The sequence below is a fragment of the Rutidosis leptorrhynchoides genome, chromosome 3 (genome assembly GCF_046630445.1).
Source record: "Rutidosis leptorrhynchoides isolate AG116_Rl617_1_P2 chromosome 3, CSIRO_AGI_Rlap_v1, whole genome shotgun sequence".
Lineage (NCBI taxonomy): Eukaryota > Viridiplantae > Streptophyta > Magnoliopsida > Asterales > Asteraceae > Rutidosis > Rutidosis leptorrhynchoides.
Window position 1 is genome coordinate 608,708,435 of NC_092335.1, and position 17,581 is coordinate 608,726,015.

Genomic DNA, 17,581 nt, shown 5'->3' on the forward strand with positions numbered 1-17,581 from the left:
GTAAGATTTTCACTTGAAATAAGATTGTTATAGTTGTAGAAATTGAATCAAAGTTTGAATATGAATATTACCTTGAATTATAAAGATAACCTACTGTAAATAACAAAGGTTCCTTGATCTTAGATGATTACTTGGAATGGATTAGAAAGCTTGGAAGTAGACTTGCAAACTTGGAAGTATTCTTGATTTTTATGAAACTATACTTATGGAATTTATGAAGAACACTTAGAACTTGAAGATGAAACTTGAGAGAGATTAATTAGATGAAGAAAATTGAAGAATGAAAGTGTTTGTAGGTGTTTTTGGTCGTTGGTATATGGATTAGATATAAAGGATATGTAATTTTGTTTTCATGTAAATAAGTCATGAATGATTACTCATATTTTTGTAATTTTATGAGATATTTCATGCTAGTTGCCAAATGATGGCTCCCACATGTGTTAGGTGACTCACATGGGCTGCTAATAGCTGATCATTGGAGTGTATATACCAATAGTACATACATCTAAAAGCTGTGTATTGTACGAGTACGAATACGAGTGCATAGGAGTAGAATTGTTGATGAAACTGAACGAGGATGTAATTGTAAGAATTTTTGTTAAGTAGAAGTACTTTGGTAAGTGTCTTGAAGTCTTTCAAAAGTGTATGAATACATATTAAAACACTACATGTATATCACTGAGTCGTTAAGTCATCGTTAGTCGTTACATGTAAATGTTATTTTGAAACCTTTAGGTTAACTATCTTGTTAAATGTTGTTAACCCATTGTTTTGTTATATCAAATGAGATGTTAAATTGTTACATTATCATGATATATAATATATCTTAGTATGATATATATACAGTTAAATATCGTTACAACGATAATCGTTACATATATGTCTCGTTTCGAAATCATTAAGTTAGTAGTCTTATTTTTACATATGTAGTTCATTGTTAATACACTTAATGATATATTTACTTATCATTTAAAATAATTAACCAAGTGTATCAATATCTTAATATGATTCATATGTACCTAGTAAGACATTGTTATAACGATAATCGTTATATATATATATATATATATATATATATATATAGGACTTATGTATATAAATCATTGTTAAAATACCTAATGAGATACTTACTTACAATAAAATCATGTTAACTATATATATAACTATATATATGTCATCGTATAGTTTTTATAAGTTTTAACGTTTGTGAATCACCGGTCAACTTGGGTGGTCAATTGTCTATATGAAACCTATTTCAATTAATCAAGTCTTAACAAGTTTGATTGCTTAACATGTTGGAAACATTTAATCATGTAGATAACAATTTCATTTAATATATATAAACATGGAAAAGTTCGGGTCACTACAGTACCTACCCGTTAAATAAATTTCGTCCCGAAATTTTAAGCAGTTGGAGGTGTTGACGAATCTTTTGGAAATAGATGCGGGTATTTCTTCTTCATCTGATCTTCTCGTTCCCAGGTAAACTCAGGTCCTCTACGAGAATTCCATCGAACCTTAACAATTGGTATCTTGTTTTGCTTAAGTCTCTTAACCTCACGATCCATTATTTCGACGGGTTCTTCAATGAACTGAAGTTTTTCATTGATTTGGATTTCGTCCAACGGAATAGTGAGATCTTCTTTAGCAAAACATTTCTTCAAATTCGAGACATAGAAAGTGTTATGTACAGCCGTGAGTTGTTGAGGTAGCTCCAGTTGGTAAGCTACTGGTCCGACATGATCTATAATCTTGAATGGTCCAATGTACCTTGGATTTAGTTTCCCCCGTTTACCAAATTGAACAACGCCTTTCCAAGGTGAAACCTTAAGCATGACCATTTCTCCAATTTCAAACTCTATATCTTTTCTTTTACTGTCCGCGTAGCTCTTTTGTCGACTCTGGGCGGTTTTCAATCGTTGTTGAATTTGGATGATTTTCTCGGTAGTTTCTTGTATTATCTCTGGATCTGTAATCTGTCTATCCCCCACTTCATTCCAACAAATCAGAGACATACACTTTCTACCATAAAGTGCCTCAAACGGTGCCATCTCAATACTAGAATGATAACTGTTGTTGTAGGAAAATTCTGCTAACGGTAGGTGTCGATCCCAACTGTTCCCGAAATCAATAACACATGCTCGTAGCATGTCTTCAAGCGTTTGTATCATCCTTTCTCTCTGCCCATCAGTTTGTGAATGATAGGCAGTACTCATGTCTAGACGAGTCCCCAATGCTTGTTGCAATGTCTGCCAGAACCTTGAAACAAATCTACCATCCCTATCAGAGATAATAGAGACGGGTATTCCATGTCTGGAGACAACATCCTTCAAATACAATCGCGCCAACTTCTCCATTTTGTCATCTTCTCTCATTGGCAGGAAGTGTGCTGACTTGGTGAGATGATCAACTATTACCCAAATAGTATCATAACCACTTGCAGTCCTTGGCAATTTAGTAATGAAATCCATGGTAATGTTTTCCCACTTCCATTCTGGGATTTCAGGTTGTTGTAGTAGACCTGATGGTTTCTGATGTTCAGCTTTGACCTTAGAACACGTCAAACATTCTCCTACATATTTAGCAATATCGGCTTTCATACCTGGCCACCAAAAGTGTTTCTTGAGATCTTTATACATCTTCCCCGCTCCGGGATGTATTGAATATCTGGTTTTATATGCTTCTTTAAGTACCATTTCTCTCACATCTCCAAACCTTGGTACCCAAATTCTATCAGCCCTATATCGGGTTCCGTCTTCCCGAATATTAATATGTTTCTCTGATCCTTTGGGTATCTCATTCTTCAACTTTCCTTCTTTTACAACCCCCTGTTGCGCCTCCTTTATTTGAGTAGTAAGGTTAGTACGAATAATTATATTCATAGCTTTTACCCGTATAGGTTCTCTGTCCTTTCTACTCAAAGCGTCGGCTACCACATTCGCCTTTCCCGGGTGGTATCGAATCTCAAAATCATAATTATTCAACAGTTCAATCCACCTGCGTTGTCTCATATTCATTTGCTTCTGATTAAATATATGTTGAAGACTTTTGTGGTCGGTATATATAATACTTTTGACCCCATATAAATAATGCCTCGAAGTCTTTAATGCAAAAACAACAGCACCCAATTCCAAATCATGAGTTGTATAATTTTGCTCGTGAATCTTCAATTGTCTAGACGCATAAGCAATCACCTTCGTTCGTTGCATTAATACACAACCGAGACCTTGCTTTGATGCGTCACAATAAATCACAAAATCATCATTCCCTTCAGGCAATGACAATATAGGTGCCGTAGTTAGCTTTTTCTTCAATAACTGAAACGCCTTCTCTTGTTCATCCTTCCATTCAAATTTCTTCCCTTTATGCGTTAATGCAGTCAAGGATTTTGCTATTTTGGAGAAATCTTGGATGAATCTTCTGTAGTAACCAGCCAATCCTAAAAATTGACGTATATGCTTTGGAGTTTTTGGGGTTTCCCACTTTTCAACGGTTTCGATCTTTGCCGGGTCCACCTGGATACCTTCTTTGTTCACTATGTGACCGAGGAATTGAACTTCTTCCAACCAAAATGCACACTTTGAAAACTTAGCGTACAGTTTTTCTTTCCTCAATACTTCTAGCACTTTTCTCAAATGTTCTTTGTGCTCTTGATCATTCTTTGAGTAAATAAGTATGTCATCGATGAAAACAATGACAAACTTGTCAAGATATGGCCCACACACTCGGTTCATAAGGTCCATGAACACAGCTGGTGCGTTAGTCAATCCAAACGGCATAACCATTAACTCGTAATGACCATAACGCGTCCTAAAAGCAGTTTTTGGAATATCATCCTCCTTTACTCGCATTTGATGATATCCAGAACGTAAATCGATTTTCAAATAAACCGACGAGCCTTGTAGTTGATCAAATAAGTCGTCAATTCTCGGCAGTGGATAACAGTTTTTGATGGTAAGTTTATTCAACTCTCTGTAGTCAATACACAACCTAAATGTACCATCCTTCTTCTTGACAAACAAAACAGGAGCTCCCCATGGTGATGTGCTTGGTCGAATGAAACCACGTTCTAATAGTTCTTGCAGTTGGCTTTGCAGTTCTTTCATCTCGCTGGGTGCGAGTCTGTAAGGAGCACGAGCTATTGGTGCAGCTCCTGGTACAAGATCTATTTGAAATTCAACAGATCGATGTGGAGGTAGTCCCGGTAATTCTTTCGAAAATACATCGGGAAATTCTTTTGCGACGGGAACATCATTGATGCTCTTTTCTTCAATTTGTACTTTCTCGACGTGTGCTAGAACAGCATAGCAACCTTTTCTTATTAATTTTTGTGCCTTCAAATTACTAATAAGATGTAGCTTCGTGTTGCCCTTTTCTCCGTACACCATTAAGGGTTCTCCTTCTTCTCGTACAATGCGAATTGCATTTTTGTAACATACGATCTCTGCTTTCATCTCCTTCAGCCAGTCCATGCCAACTATTACATCAAAACTCCCTAACTCTACTGGTATCAAATCAATCTTAAATATTTCGCTACCCAGTTTAATTTCTTGATTCCGGCATATATAATCTGCTGAAATTAATTTACCGTTTGCTAATTCGAGTAAAAATTTACTATCCAACGGCGTCAATGGACAACTTAATTTAGCACAAAAATCTCTACTCATATAGCTTCTATCAGCACCCGAATCAAATAAAATGTAAGCAGATTTATTGTCAATAAGAAACGTACCCGTAACAAGCTCCGGGTCTTCCTGTGCCTCTGGCGCATTAATATTGAAAACTCTTCCGCGGCCTTGTCCATTCGTGTTCTCCTGGTTCGGGCAATTTATAATAATGTGGCCCAGTTTTCCACATTTATAACAAACTACATTGGCATAACTTGCTCCGACAGTACTTGCTCCGCCATTACTCGTTCCGACACCATTTGTTCCTTTCGTTCTGTTAACCCCCGGTCCGTAAACCACACACTTCGCTGCGCTATGACCATTTCTTTTACACTTGTTGCAAAATTTGGTGCAGAACCACGAGTGATACTTTTCACACCTTTGGCATAGCTGCTTCTGATTGTTGTGTTGTTGCGGTTGTTATTGTTGTTGGGATGATTGTTGTAGTAGTTGTTGTTGTTGTTGTTGTTGTTGTTGTTGTGCCGTTTGTTGTAGTTACGGTTAATGTTACAATTGTTGGGATAGTTGTTGTTGTTTTGGTGACTCTTATCACCATTTTTCTACCACTTTCTTTTGACTAACTTCACGTTGGCCTCTTCGGCCGCCTTTTCTTTAATTCTTCCCTCAATCTGGTTCACTAGTTTGTGAGCCATTCTACATGCCTTTTGTATGGAGGCAGACTCGTGTGAACTTATATCTTCTTGGATTCTCTCCGGTAACCCTTTCACAAACGCGTTGATCTTCTCTTCCTCATCTTCGAACGCTCTCGGACACAATAGGCACAATTCTGTGAATCGTCTTTCGTACGAAGTAATATCGAATCCCTGTGTTCGTAATCCTCTAAGTTCTGACTTGAGCTTATTGACCTCAGTTCTGGGACGGTACTTCTCGTTCATCAAGTGCTTGAATGCTGACCACGGTAGCGCGTAAGCAGCATCTTGTCCCACTTGCTCTAGATAGGTATTCCACCATGTTAACGCAATACCTGTGAAGGTATGCGTAGCGTACTTCACTTTGTCTCCTTCAGCACACTTACTTATGGCAAACACCGATTCAACTTTCTCGATCCACCGTTTCAATCCGATTGGTCCCTCGGTCCCATCAAATTTCGAAAGTTTGCAGGCAGTGAATTCCTTGTAGGAGCATCCTACACGATTTCTTGTGCCGTTAGCTGTATTGCTAGATTCAGAGTTATTGTTGGTATGTAGCGCGGCCTGTACTGCGGCTATGTTTGAAGCAAGAAAGGTACGAAATTCCTCTTCGCTCATATTCAAGGTGTGTCGAGTAGTCGGTGCCATTTCCTTCAAAATAGTCAAATGAAACAATTTAATCATACAGAATATTAAGAGTAGTCAATAGTATCTCGTAGCATAATATGAACTCATTTATAAAAGTTTTTTCTTCATATTAGCGTTTTATAAGTTTAAATTCGGGTACTACCTACCCGTTAAGTTCATACTTAGTAGCTAATATACAATTCAACTACTACAATTCCATATGAAAAATTGATTATAATAATATATCACATACAAATATTCTTCAAACTTACAACTTCGCTATATTACATATAACATGAAATATAGTACACTATGATACAGGACAATTTTGAAGATAAATCTAGTTAATACGCAAGTTTTTGTTCAGCAAAGGAAATAAAGACACGTAATTCATAATTCCAGAAACAAGTCATGCATTCTGGTTTTACTAAGACGACTTCCCATCCTTGGTCTTGTGGAAAATAACCGTTATGACCATTAGCTAGGCAGCATGTTGTAATGTCGTCAAAAGGACGAGGGTTTCATAATGTCCAACAGCCCCGTAATAATCTAAAAACCTTGTTTCTCACCCCAATTACTGAATCCGTCACTTGTGGAAAAGTTTTATTTAAAAGCTGCAATCCGATGTTCTTTTTCTCACTTTGGTAAGAAGCGAACATCACTAACCCGTAAGCATAACATGCTTCTTTATGTTGCATGTTAGAAGCTCTTTCTAATTCACGAAATCCTATGTTGGGATATGTTGAGTCAAAATAGGTTCTTAACCCGTAGCGTAAAATTGCATTTGGGTTCCCCGTATTTAACGCTTTAAAGAAAACACGGCGTAACTTAAAGTCTCCCCAATGTGATACCCCACCTATCAAAGGAAAGCCTTTTATAAACTAAGGCATTTCTGGAAAGTCTTTCAAATGTTTGACAAGTTAATTTCGCCATAACTAAATGTGCTGATGAATTCTGACCGACTCTAGACAAGATTTCCTCAATCATATCCTCCGGTAGGTCTTCTTAAATATTCGGTTGTCTACCCTTAACGTCCATTTTGTTTTTATACTGTAAAATAGACAAGGATTAGATTCGTAATAACAAACAATACAAGCAATTTTTACATAGAACAAAAAAGTACAAGCACACTACAATACATTTATTACACAACATGCTCACACCCCTCTAATCTGAATCACTGGTTTCTTCTTCTTCGAACTTGGTTCTTTTTCCTAATCTTTTAGGGATATATGATGTTCCTCTAATACGAGTCGTCGTTTTTCACATTAGTTTAGAAAAACCTGGTGGTTTAGAGGTTCCCGGGTTATTGTCACGATATTGAAAATACGGGTGTTGACGGTACATATAAAGTTCATCGGGGTCGGAATCAGATTTCTCTATTTTGATGCCTTTTCCCTTATTATTTTCTTTTGCCTCATTAAATTGGGTCGGGGTAATTTCTATAACATCATCGGAATCCTCATTAGGATCCGATTCATCGGAAAATTGGTAATTTTCCCAATATTTTGCTTCCTTAGCGGAAACACCATTGACCATTATTAACTTTGGTCCATTGGTTGAGGATTTTCTTTTATTTGACCGGTTTTCTGTGGTTCCTACTATTCCCCCCTCCGGAACCTCTTCTTCTTCCGGTTCCTCTTCTTCTGGTTCCTCTTCTTTCGGTTCCTCTTCTTCTGGTTCCGTTTCCTCTTCTTTCGGTTCTTCGGGAACTTGTGAATCTTGCCAATATATATTCGACTCTTCGTTATTATTAGGTGAGTCAATGGGATTTGTGCTATAGGTAGACATCTATCACACAATATCACACATTATAAGAGATTAATATATCACATAATATTTACATGTTAATAATATATAGTTTCCAACAAAAATGTTAAGCAATCATTTTTAAAGAAAACACGGTCGAAGTCCAGACTCACTAATGCATCCTAACAAACTCGATAAGACACACTAATGCAAATTTTCTGGTTCTCTAAGACCAACGCTCGGATACCAACTGAAATGTCCCGTTCATATTGATTATAAATGTTCCATATTAATTGATTTCGTTGCGAGGTTTTGACCTCTATATGAGACGTTTTTCAAAGACTGCATTCATTTTTAAAACAACCATAACCTTTATTTTATCAATAAAGGTTTTAAAAAAACATTACATAGATTATCAAATAATGATAATCTAAAATATACTGTTTACACACGACCATTACATAATGGTTTACAATAGAAATATATTATATCGACATATGTTTCTTGAATGCAGTTTTTAAACAATATCATACAAACATGGACTCCAATTCTTGTCCTTATTTTAGTATGCAACAGCGGAAGCTCTTAGTATTCACCTGAGAATAAACATGCTTTAAACGTCAACAAAAATGTTGGTGAGTTATAGATTTAACCTATATATATCAAATCGTAACAATAGACCACAAGATTTCATATTTCAATACACATCCCATACATAGAGATAAAAATCATTCATATGGTGAACACCTGATAACCGACATTAACAAGATGCATATATAAGAATATCCCCATCATTCCGGGACACCCTTCGGATATGATATAAATTTCGAAGTACTAAAGCATCCGGTACTTTGGATGGAGTTTGTTAGGACCAATAGATCTATCTTTAGGATTCGCGTCAATTAGGGTGTCTGTTCCCTAGTTCTTAGATTACCAGACTTAATAAAAAGGGGCATATTCGATTTCGATAATTCAACCATAGAATGTAGTTTCACGTACTTGTGTCTATTTTGTAAGTCATTTATAAAACCTGCATGTATTCTCATTCCAAAAATATTAGATTTTAAAAGTGGGACTATAACTCACTTTCACAGATATTTCCTTCCTCGGAAATAAGACTTGGCCACGGACCGATTCACGAACCTATAAAAATATGTACATATATATCAAAGTATGATCAAAATATAATTACAACCATTTTTATTATGTTTTAAAGATTTGAGTGTATTAAGTCGGCTGTCCTCGTTAGTAACCTACAACTAGTTGTCCACAGTTAGATGTACAGAAATAAATCGATATATATTATCTTGAATCAATCCACGACCCAGTGTATACACGTCTAAGGCTAGATCATAACTCAAAGTATATATATTTTTGGAATCAACCTCAACCCTGTATAGCTAACTCCAACATTACTGCATATAGAGTGTCTATGGTTGTTCCAAATAATATATATACATGGGTCGATATGATATGTCAAAACATTTGCATACGTGTCTATGTATCCCAAGATTACATAATATATTAGAATACATGTATAATACAATATAAGTTAGCTAGGATATGATTTGTATAGATTTGTTAAACATTTCCCGTAGCTAAAAAGATCAAAAATATCCAATCTTGTTTTACCCATAACTTCTTCATTTTAAATCCGTTTTGAGTGAATCAAATTGCTATGGTTTCATATTGAACTCTATTTTATGAATCTAAATAGAAAAAGTATAGGTTTATAGTTGGAAATATAAGTTACAAGTTGTTTTTTTAAAGGTAGTCATTTCAGTCGAAAGAACGACGTCTAGAAGACCATTTTAGAAAACATACTTCCACTTTGAGTTTAACCTTGATTTTTGGATATAGTTTCATGTTCATATGAAAAATCATTTTCTCAGAAGAACAACTTTTAAATCAAAGTTTATCATAGTTTTTAATTATCCAAACCAAAACAGCCCCCGGTTTCACTACGACGGCGTATATCCGATTTTATGGTGTTCATCGTGTTTCCAGGTTTTAAATCATTAAGTTAGCATATCATAAAGATATATAACATGTGTTTAGTTGATTTTAAAAGTCAAGTTAGAAGGATTAACTTTTGTTTGCGAACAAGTTTAGAATTAACTAAACTATGTTCTAGTGATTACAAGTTTAAACCTTCGAATAAGATAGCTTTATATGTATGAATCGAATGATTTTATGAACACCATTACTACCTCAAGTTTTCTGGATAAAACTACTAGAAATGAGAAAAATGGATCTAGCTTCAAAGGATCCTTGGATGGATTGAAAGTTCTTGAAACAGAATCATGACACGAAAACAGTTCAAGTAAGATTTTCACTCGAAATAAGATTGTTATAGTTGTAGAAATTGAATCAAAGTTTGAATATGAATATTACCTTGAATTAGAAAGATAACCTACTGTAAATAACAAAGGTTCCTTGATCTTAGATGATTACTTGGAATGGATTAGAAAGCTTGGAAGTAGACTTGCAAACTTGGAAGTATTCTTGATTTTTATGAAACTATACTTATGGAATTTATGAAGAACACTTAGAACTTGAAGATGGAACTTGAGAGAGATTAATTAGATGAAGAAAATTGAAGAATAAAAGTGTTTGTAGGTGTTTTTGGTCGTTGGTATATGGATTAGATATAAAGGATATGTAATTTTGTTTTCATGTAAATAAGTCATGAATGATTACTCATATTTTTGTAATTTTATGAGATATTTCATGCTAGTTGCCAAATGATGGTTCCCACATGTGTTAGGTGACTCACATGGGCTGCTAAGAGCTGATCATTGGAGTGTATATACTAATAGTACATACATCTAAAAGCTGTGTATTGTACGAGTACGAATACGAGTGCATACGAGTAGAATTGTTGATGAAACTGAACGAGGATGTAATTGTAAGCATTTTTGTTAAGTAGAAGTATTTTGGTAAGTGTCTTGAAGTCTTTCAAAAGTGTATGAATACATATTAAAACACTACATGTATATACATTTTAACTGAGTCGTTAAGTCATCGTTAGTCGTTACATGTAAATGTTATTTTAAAACCTTTAGGTTAACGATCTTGTTAAATGTTGTTAACCCATTGTTTATTATATCAAATGAGATGTTAAATTGTTACATTATCATGATATTATGATATATAATATATCTTAGTATGATATATATACAGTTAAATGTCGTTACAACGATAATCGTTACATATATGTCTCGTTTCGAAATCATTAAGTTAGTAGTCTTATTTTTACATATGTAGTTCATTGTTAATACACTTAATGATATATTTACTTATAATTTAAAATAATTAACCAAGTGTATCAATATCTTAATATAATTCATATGTACCTAGTAAGAAGTTGTTATAACGATAATCGTTATATATATCGTTTTTGAGTTTCTTAATTTAACAGTCTCATTTTTATGTATATAACTCATTGTTAAAATACCTAATGAGATACTTACTTACAATAAAATCATGTTAACTATATATATAACCATATATATAACCATATATATGTCATCGTATAGTTTTTACAAGTTTTAACGTTCGTGAATCACCGGTCAACTTGGGTGGTCAATTGTCTATATGAAACCTATTTCAATTAATCAAGTCTTAACATGTTTGATTGCTTAACATGTTGGAAACATTTAATCATGTAGATAACAATTTCATTTAATATATATAAACATGGAAAACTTCGGGTCACTACATAATACGAGATGATGATCTCAGAAAGGGTGGTTAAACATGACCCACCATCATTCGGGTTAGCCGAAACTGATGGCTCAAGGGCGGTGTTAGGGTTTATGTTATGACAACGTTACCTGAAACCACAAAGAGTGCTAAGTGATTATTTCGGTTGCACATGTTGGTTAGTATGGATTGTGTATTAAGAGATAATACTCTTGAGAATGATTTAGAGTGGAAAAGTGTTGTTGTGTTATCAGCCCAAGTTGTGTCTATTTATACATGTGAGCTTTTGTCCCTTAGTGCCACGTAAGGGATAAAAAGACATATTAGTGTCACGCTGTTTTGTTCTTGCCCTTTTATTCCAGAAAGCTGCAAAAGGTGAACCATTATCTTAGTGTTGTCTCCTTACGCCCTGCTGTCCTTTTTCAACCGTTATACGGTGTCAGGATCGTGCCAACCTGCCACAATGTCCTTTATGTTTCAGTACCACCATCGTACAATTTTTTATCTTACATGTACAGTCTTAGTGGTGCTACGTTTAGCTTGCGCAACCGACGTCTAGCATTGAGTATCATTAAAACCTTGTGCAACTGATGTACGGTTATGTGTATTAGTACGAACTTGCGCAACTAATGTGTAGCTATGCGCGTCATTAGAGCTTCGCGCAATTGATGTGCAGCTATGTGCATCATTAGTGAAGTTAAGTTATCTCATAGTTTCAATAACTTGGAGCACTACTTTGTAAGATCTTCCATCAATCAGGCTCGTTAATTGTTTGGTCTTAAAGTTGCTACATGCGCTTACACTTGCAGGTTCTTCACTAGTTTTTTTTTAGAACGTTAAACTCACGTACTCATGGGACCCCAAACTTTAGCATGTTTTATTTTTTTAACCGACTGAGAGTACCAAATAAATAGAAGGTAACTTCGCCCATCAAGTCTTAAAGCTTTACAGCTTTGGCTTCAATATCCGAAGTCTCCTCTACAATCTCATATTAGTAACTTTTGTTGAAATTGACTTTAAGGCGGGATCTTTTATTGAAGCATTTAAGTTGTTTAAAATACTACAAACAATGACACTGGACCACTCTCCATAAAAAAAATCGTGTCAATCGCATATTTAAGATGTGACAGTACAAAAGGGTGTGGATTATAATTTATTTATAGATACAAATACAAAGAGTCAGAGATATTCCCATGGTTGGATATATAGTTTTATTGGTTGACAAACTTTTGTTTTTATTAGGAAGACACGTCCGGCCGGCCGGCCACTGGAATATTCTATAACTCTAAAGTATTTCTTAATTATGATGTATTAGAATCCATGCACGCCTCAGCTGGACCAATATATATAAGTTAAATGAAGCCATTGGTTTGTACTCAAATCATATCATTTACATTTACATTTACAAATATGGTACAATTAAACGACACCAATGAGCTTATTTCAATGGCAGTTGCCCCAATTTCAATAGTCATATTATTGACTATTTTGTGGTTGTACAAGTTGACGCTTTCGAGCTCCAAATCGTCATTGCCACCCGGTCCACGCTCCTTGCCAATAGTTGGCTACCTTCCATTTCTAAGGCGGGACTTTCACAAACAGATCGTCGACATGGCTTACACTTACGGTCCCATTTTCAAATTTCATTTGGGATCCAAGCTTTACGTGGTGATAAACACCCCGGAATTAGTAAAGGAGGTGGTTCGTGATCAAGACGAGGTCTTTTCAAACCATGATGTTACAGTATCTGCATCTATGATATCTTATGGATGTCAAGATTTAGCATATACTGGAAACAACTCCAAGTGGCGTAACCTTCGTAAGATATTTGTTCATGAGCTTTTAAGCAACAAAAATCTTGAAGCGTCGGGTTCTTTCAGATCGGATGAAATTAGAAAAACTATCAAACATGTTTATTGTAACATTGGTAAAGAAGTAAACATTAGTGATATTGCTTTCTTGACCGAAATGAATGTATTGACTAGCATGGTTTGGGAAAATACATCAATAAAAGGTGCAAAAGGTATTCAATTTCTACAAGATTTACAAACGTTGACTTCAAACCTTGTTGACATTGTGGGACAACCAAATTTGTCTGATTTCTTTCCGAGTCTCGCGTGGTTTGATCTTCAAGGTATCGAGCGCAAAATGAACAAGACAATTGGAAAAATAGATCAGATATTAACCAACATTATTGAAGATCGGGTCAAATCTAACTCGAAAAAGTCAGAAGACGGAGATGGGAATGAAGGGAAGAAGAAGAAAGATTTCTTGCAAATATTATTAGATCTCAAGGACCAAAACAATACACTTAACATCACCAACATAAAGGCACTTCTTATGGTAAGATTATACTATCCGTGTTAAATAAAATTAAAGATTAAAAAAAAATTTAAAAAAAAAAAAAAACAACTAGTTACCTTACAATTTATATTTATATTTGTCTCAAAATAATTATTCATTTAAAAAAAATAACTATTAAATATAATTGAACCAGAACATACTAGTGATTTATGTGGTTTCAGGACACCATGCTTGGAGGAACAGAAACAACGGCAACGCTTATAGAATGGGCAATGGCAGAAATTATGAAAAATTATAAAGTGATGAAACTGGTACAAGAGGAATTAACAAAAGTTGTAGGAACAAACAACATAGTAGAAGAATCCCATATCCCACAACTAGAATACCTACATGCAACTATTAACGAAACGTATAGGTTGCACCCTGTGCTCCCATTCCTATTACCACGAACGCCTAGCAAGGATAGCAAAGTAGGTGGATACACTGTCCCAAAGGGTTGTTGCGTATTTTTGAATGCTTATTCAATCCATCGAGATCCTCGGTACTGGGACAATCCCTTGGAATTCAATCCCGAAAGGTTCTTGAAAGACAAATGTAATTACAATAATGGAAATAATTTTAAGTTTTTCCCATTTGGATCTGGAAGAAGAATCTGTGTGGGTATTCCATTAGTTGAGAAAATGACAATGCTCATCTTGGCTTCACTATTGCACTCATTCGATTGGAGCTTGCCACAGGGTATCGAAGAGCATGACCTTTCAGAAAAGATGGCCATTACGCTAAAGAAAATAAAACCGCTCTTGGCTATTCCGTCTCAAAGGTTGCTCGATGCGAGCCTTTATAACTAATGTACGTGCGTGTAAGTTTGTCTCTAAAAGAATTTCTAATTTAAAATGAGCATCAGCATGAACACCATCAATGTGTACTAGATACCTCATTTAAATTATAATTATAATTTAATTTCATGTAAGTTTAATGCAATCAGCTATATATTCAAGAATTAAGTTATCAAAAACCATATAAAACAATGACAAAATTGTTCAATTAGTCCGTGCGTTATTTGATTTTTGCCCATTTAGTCACTCGCATTTTATTTATAAACCCTACGTACCACGTACTAGTTATAGCTAAATTGTGAAAACAGTGAACTCGTGCAATGTGTAGAATTTTTTTATCTATAGAGTTTTTTTCTTTTTTTTTTTTTCTTTTTTTTCTTATATTGCATCAGCAGACATACGCAATTGTTATGCTATTTGTATGGTCAACAGTTATTGCAAATATAAATACATGTTATGCCATTTGTAGTACTTCAGGTGCAACATAGTATAAAAATAATTTTGCCCAACGAGTCACTCCCATGTTATGCCATTTGTAGTCATAAACACATATTGCGGTCATAAAACACATATTCAGGGGGGCTGTCCCGTTAAAATTATGGGCTTGTTCAGCAAATACAAACAACATTTTCTATAAAGCGACAAACATGTATACAAATAATTTAATATAATATATAATATAATAATATATGAAACAATTGTACTTAAAAGTATAGTGCAGACCTTCAAGGTTGCAGTTGTACACTGCAGAGATGACGTAAATCGGCAATTGAGGCTGCGCACAAAAGTCGAATAGAGATTAGGGAATCGCGTCTGAGCTTTTATATACTATATTTCGTAGTTTATAATTTTTTTTAATTAAAAATTATGGATCAATTAAATGGACCAGAACACTATATGTAATAATTCTTGAGTTTTTCTTGAGCCCCTGTGAATTATGAGCCATGTGCGATGGCACACTTAGCACATGCTCAAATTCGCCCTTGCACATATCGTATATTTGTATTCATAAACATAGAGTGTACATTTGTTTGGTCATTTGCTGTGTACATTTTTTTCTCGGCAAAGCAAAATTTGTTAATTCAAGTCAAGCATAGAACATGAGCACGACATTTCCCATACTCATTCAATACAAGTATACAACCAACCCAAAAAACAACAACAACAACAACAAATACTAGACAAATTACTTCATGTACAGCCTATTATCTTTCCATTCAAACTTCCAAATTGCTGCAAAATTCTTCACTGCCCTTGTATGTTTGACTTTCAAAGTCAAACTTTTATTTCTTATGAATTCAGACACTTCTTCAATTTCTTTCCTGACGTATGTAGTATACAACAGCAGCAACCAACAATCTATTGATCACATTCCAAATGTGCTTTGAATATGGATAATCTGCTATGTACATAAACACAATTTCAGTCATAAATGCAGATTGTAAAGCGAATATACATAACACAATTGAATGCAAACAAATTTACTCAAGTCAAGTTGGAAAAGGATCCATATGAAACGTCCTCGAACCGTTTAATTAAAAACCGACTAAATTTTTTTTTTAATTGAGCACGAAATGCACTAATCTGCACAATTGTGCAAATTCTTGCACACTTGTGCAAGTAAGGGTAAACTGAAATCAGAAACCCCTTTTTTTAGTTGAGTACGAAATACACTAATCTGCACAATTGTGCAAATTCTTGCACACTTGTGCAAATAAGGGTAAACTAAAATCAGAAACCCCTACATTTCCAAAATTTTCTTAAGTGTTATACTCATTGCCAAAGTGGTCAAAATGACCCAAAAATCTGCATAAACGTTTCATTTGACTTCAAAACGCAATTACAACGAGTACTAGAGCGTGGCTTCGGGGATCATCTACGCCTAAGTTTCCCCAACCAAAAGTATAGCATTTAAACTACGCATATTAATAAGCCAAGCCAAAACATAACAAGTGTCCATGATCATTCTAACGTCTCCGCTTGCTTACCTTTATCTTGCCCAATCCCTACAAAATGTTAAATTAAAACGGAGTATTCGAAACGCTTAGTGAATACAATATGTGCATACATGCTAACAACATTTATATAGATAAACAATTATTCGCATACCACAACCAATTAAGTCATACAATACACATATGGTTCCCGATGTGTTCCCAACGTGAACTGAGAACCCTAACATCAAACCAACCATAACAATGCGCATGTGTCTACCATGGATCCCGATGCGTTCCTAACGTGAACCGAGATCCTGCCCGATGCGTTCCCAACGTGAACCAAGCCCTCATACCAATCGTAATACGAACAACCGCATACCAATACAAATATTATTATCATGTAAACACACATTGTACTCTCCTCAAATCCGGTCAAGAAGTCAACGTATCCGTCAAACAATTTACGCAACAAACAACTTTTAAGCAATTATTCAACAACCATTTAACAAACACTTCCGGTCAAGAAGTCAACGTATCCGTCATCAAGCACAATTCCACCTAATAATAAGCATATACATACACAATATCACAATCTACTCATACATAGTCTTCAAGACCCAAATTCACTAAGGTTTACTCTATTGACCCATAATCATTTTGACATCATTTAGACAAGAACACAAGTCTTACAACTTGAGTCTTTCAATTTCACATTCAAAACACATATTACTCCAATTTGGTCAACCAAAGCCAATTAAAACTAGGGTTTATTCTTTAAACTCACAAAACACATGTTGACATCTTCTAGACATGAACACAAGACTTACAATTTGTAAGTCTTCTTATCTCATTACCAAAATCATACAAGCCTTTAACTTGCACATAAACTTTCTTAACATAATTGTAACACCCCAGCTTAACATGATCACAATATTGTCCGCTTTACCCGCAGGCGCACGGCTTTTTCTTGGCGACCACACACGAGAAGCACTTTCCCAGGAGGTCACCCATCCTGGTAGTGCTCTCGCCCGAGCACGCTTAACTGCAGCGTACTCACACATCTGCTCTGCCTGTGGTCCCAAAACGCGTTGTGTCATTTAAGCGTG

The 17,581-nt window shown here is 35.1% G+C and overlaps 1 protein-coding gene across 1 annotated transcript; it reads left to right on the forward strand.

Moving 5' to 3' along the window:
* Positions 1–12,808: 12,808 nt before the first annotated feature.
* Positions 12,809–14,550, forward strand: LOC139902239 (cytochrome P450 76C1-like). Its single transcript, XM_071884884.1, has 2 exons — positions 12,809–13,741; positions 13,924–14,550. Exons 1-2 carry the CDS (start codon positions 12,809–12,811, stop codon positions 14,548–14,550), a joined length of 1,560 nt encoding a protein of 519 aa, XP_071740985.1.
* Positions 14,551–17,581: the final 3,031 nt, after the last annotated feature.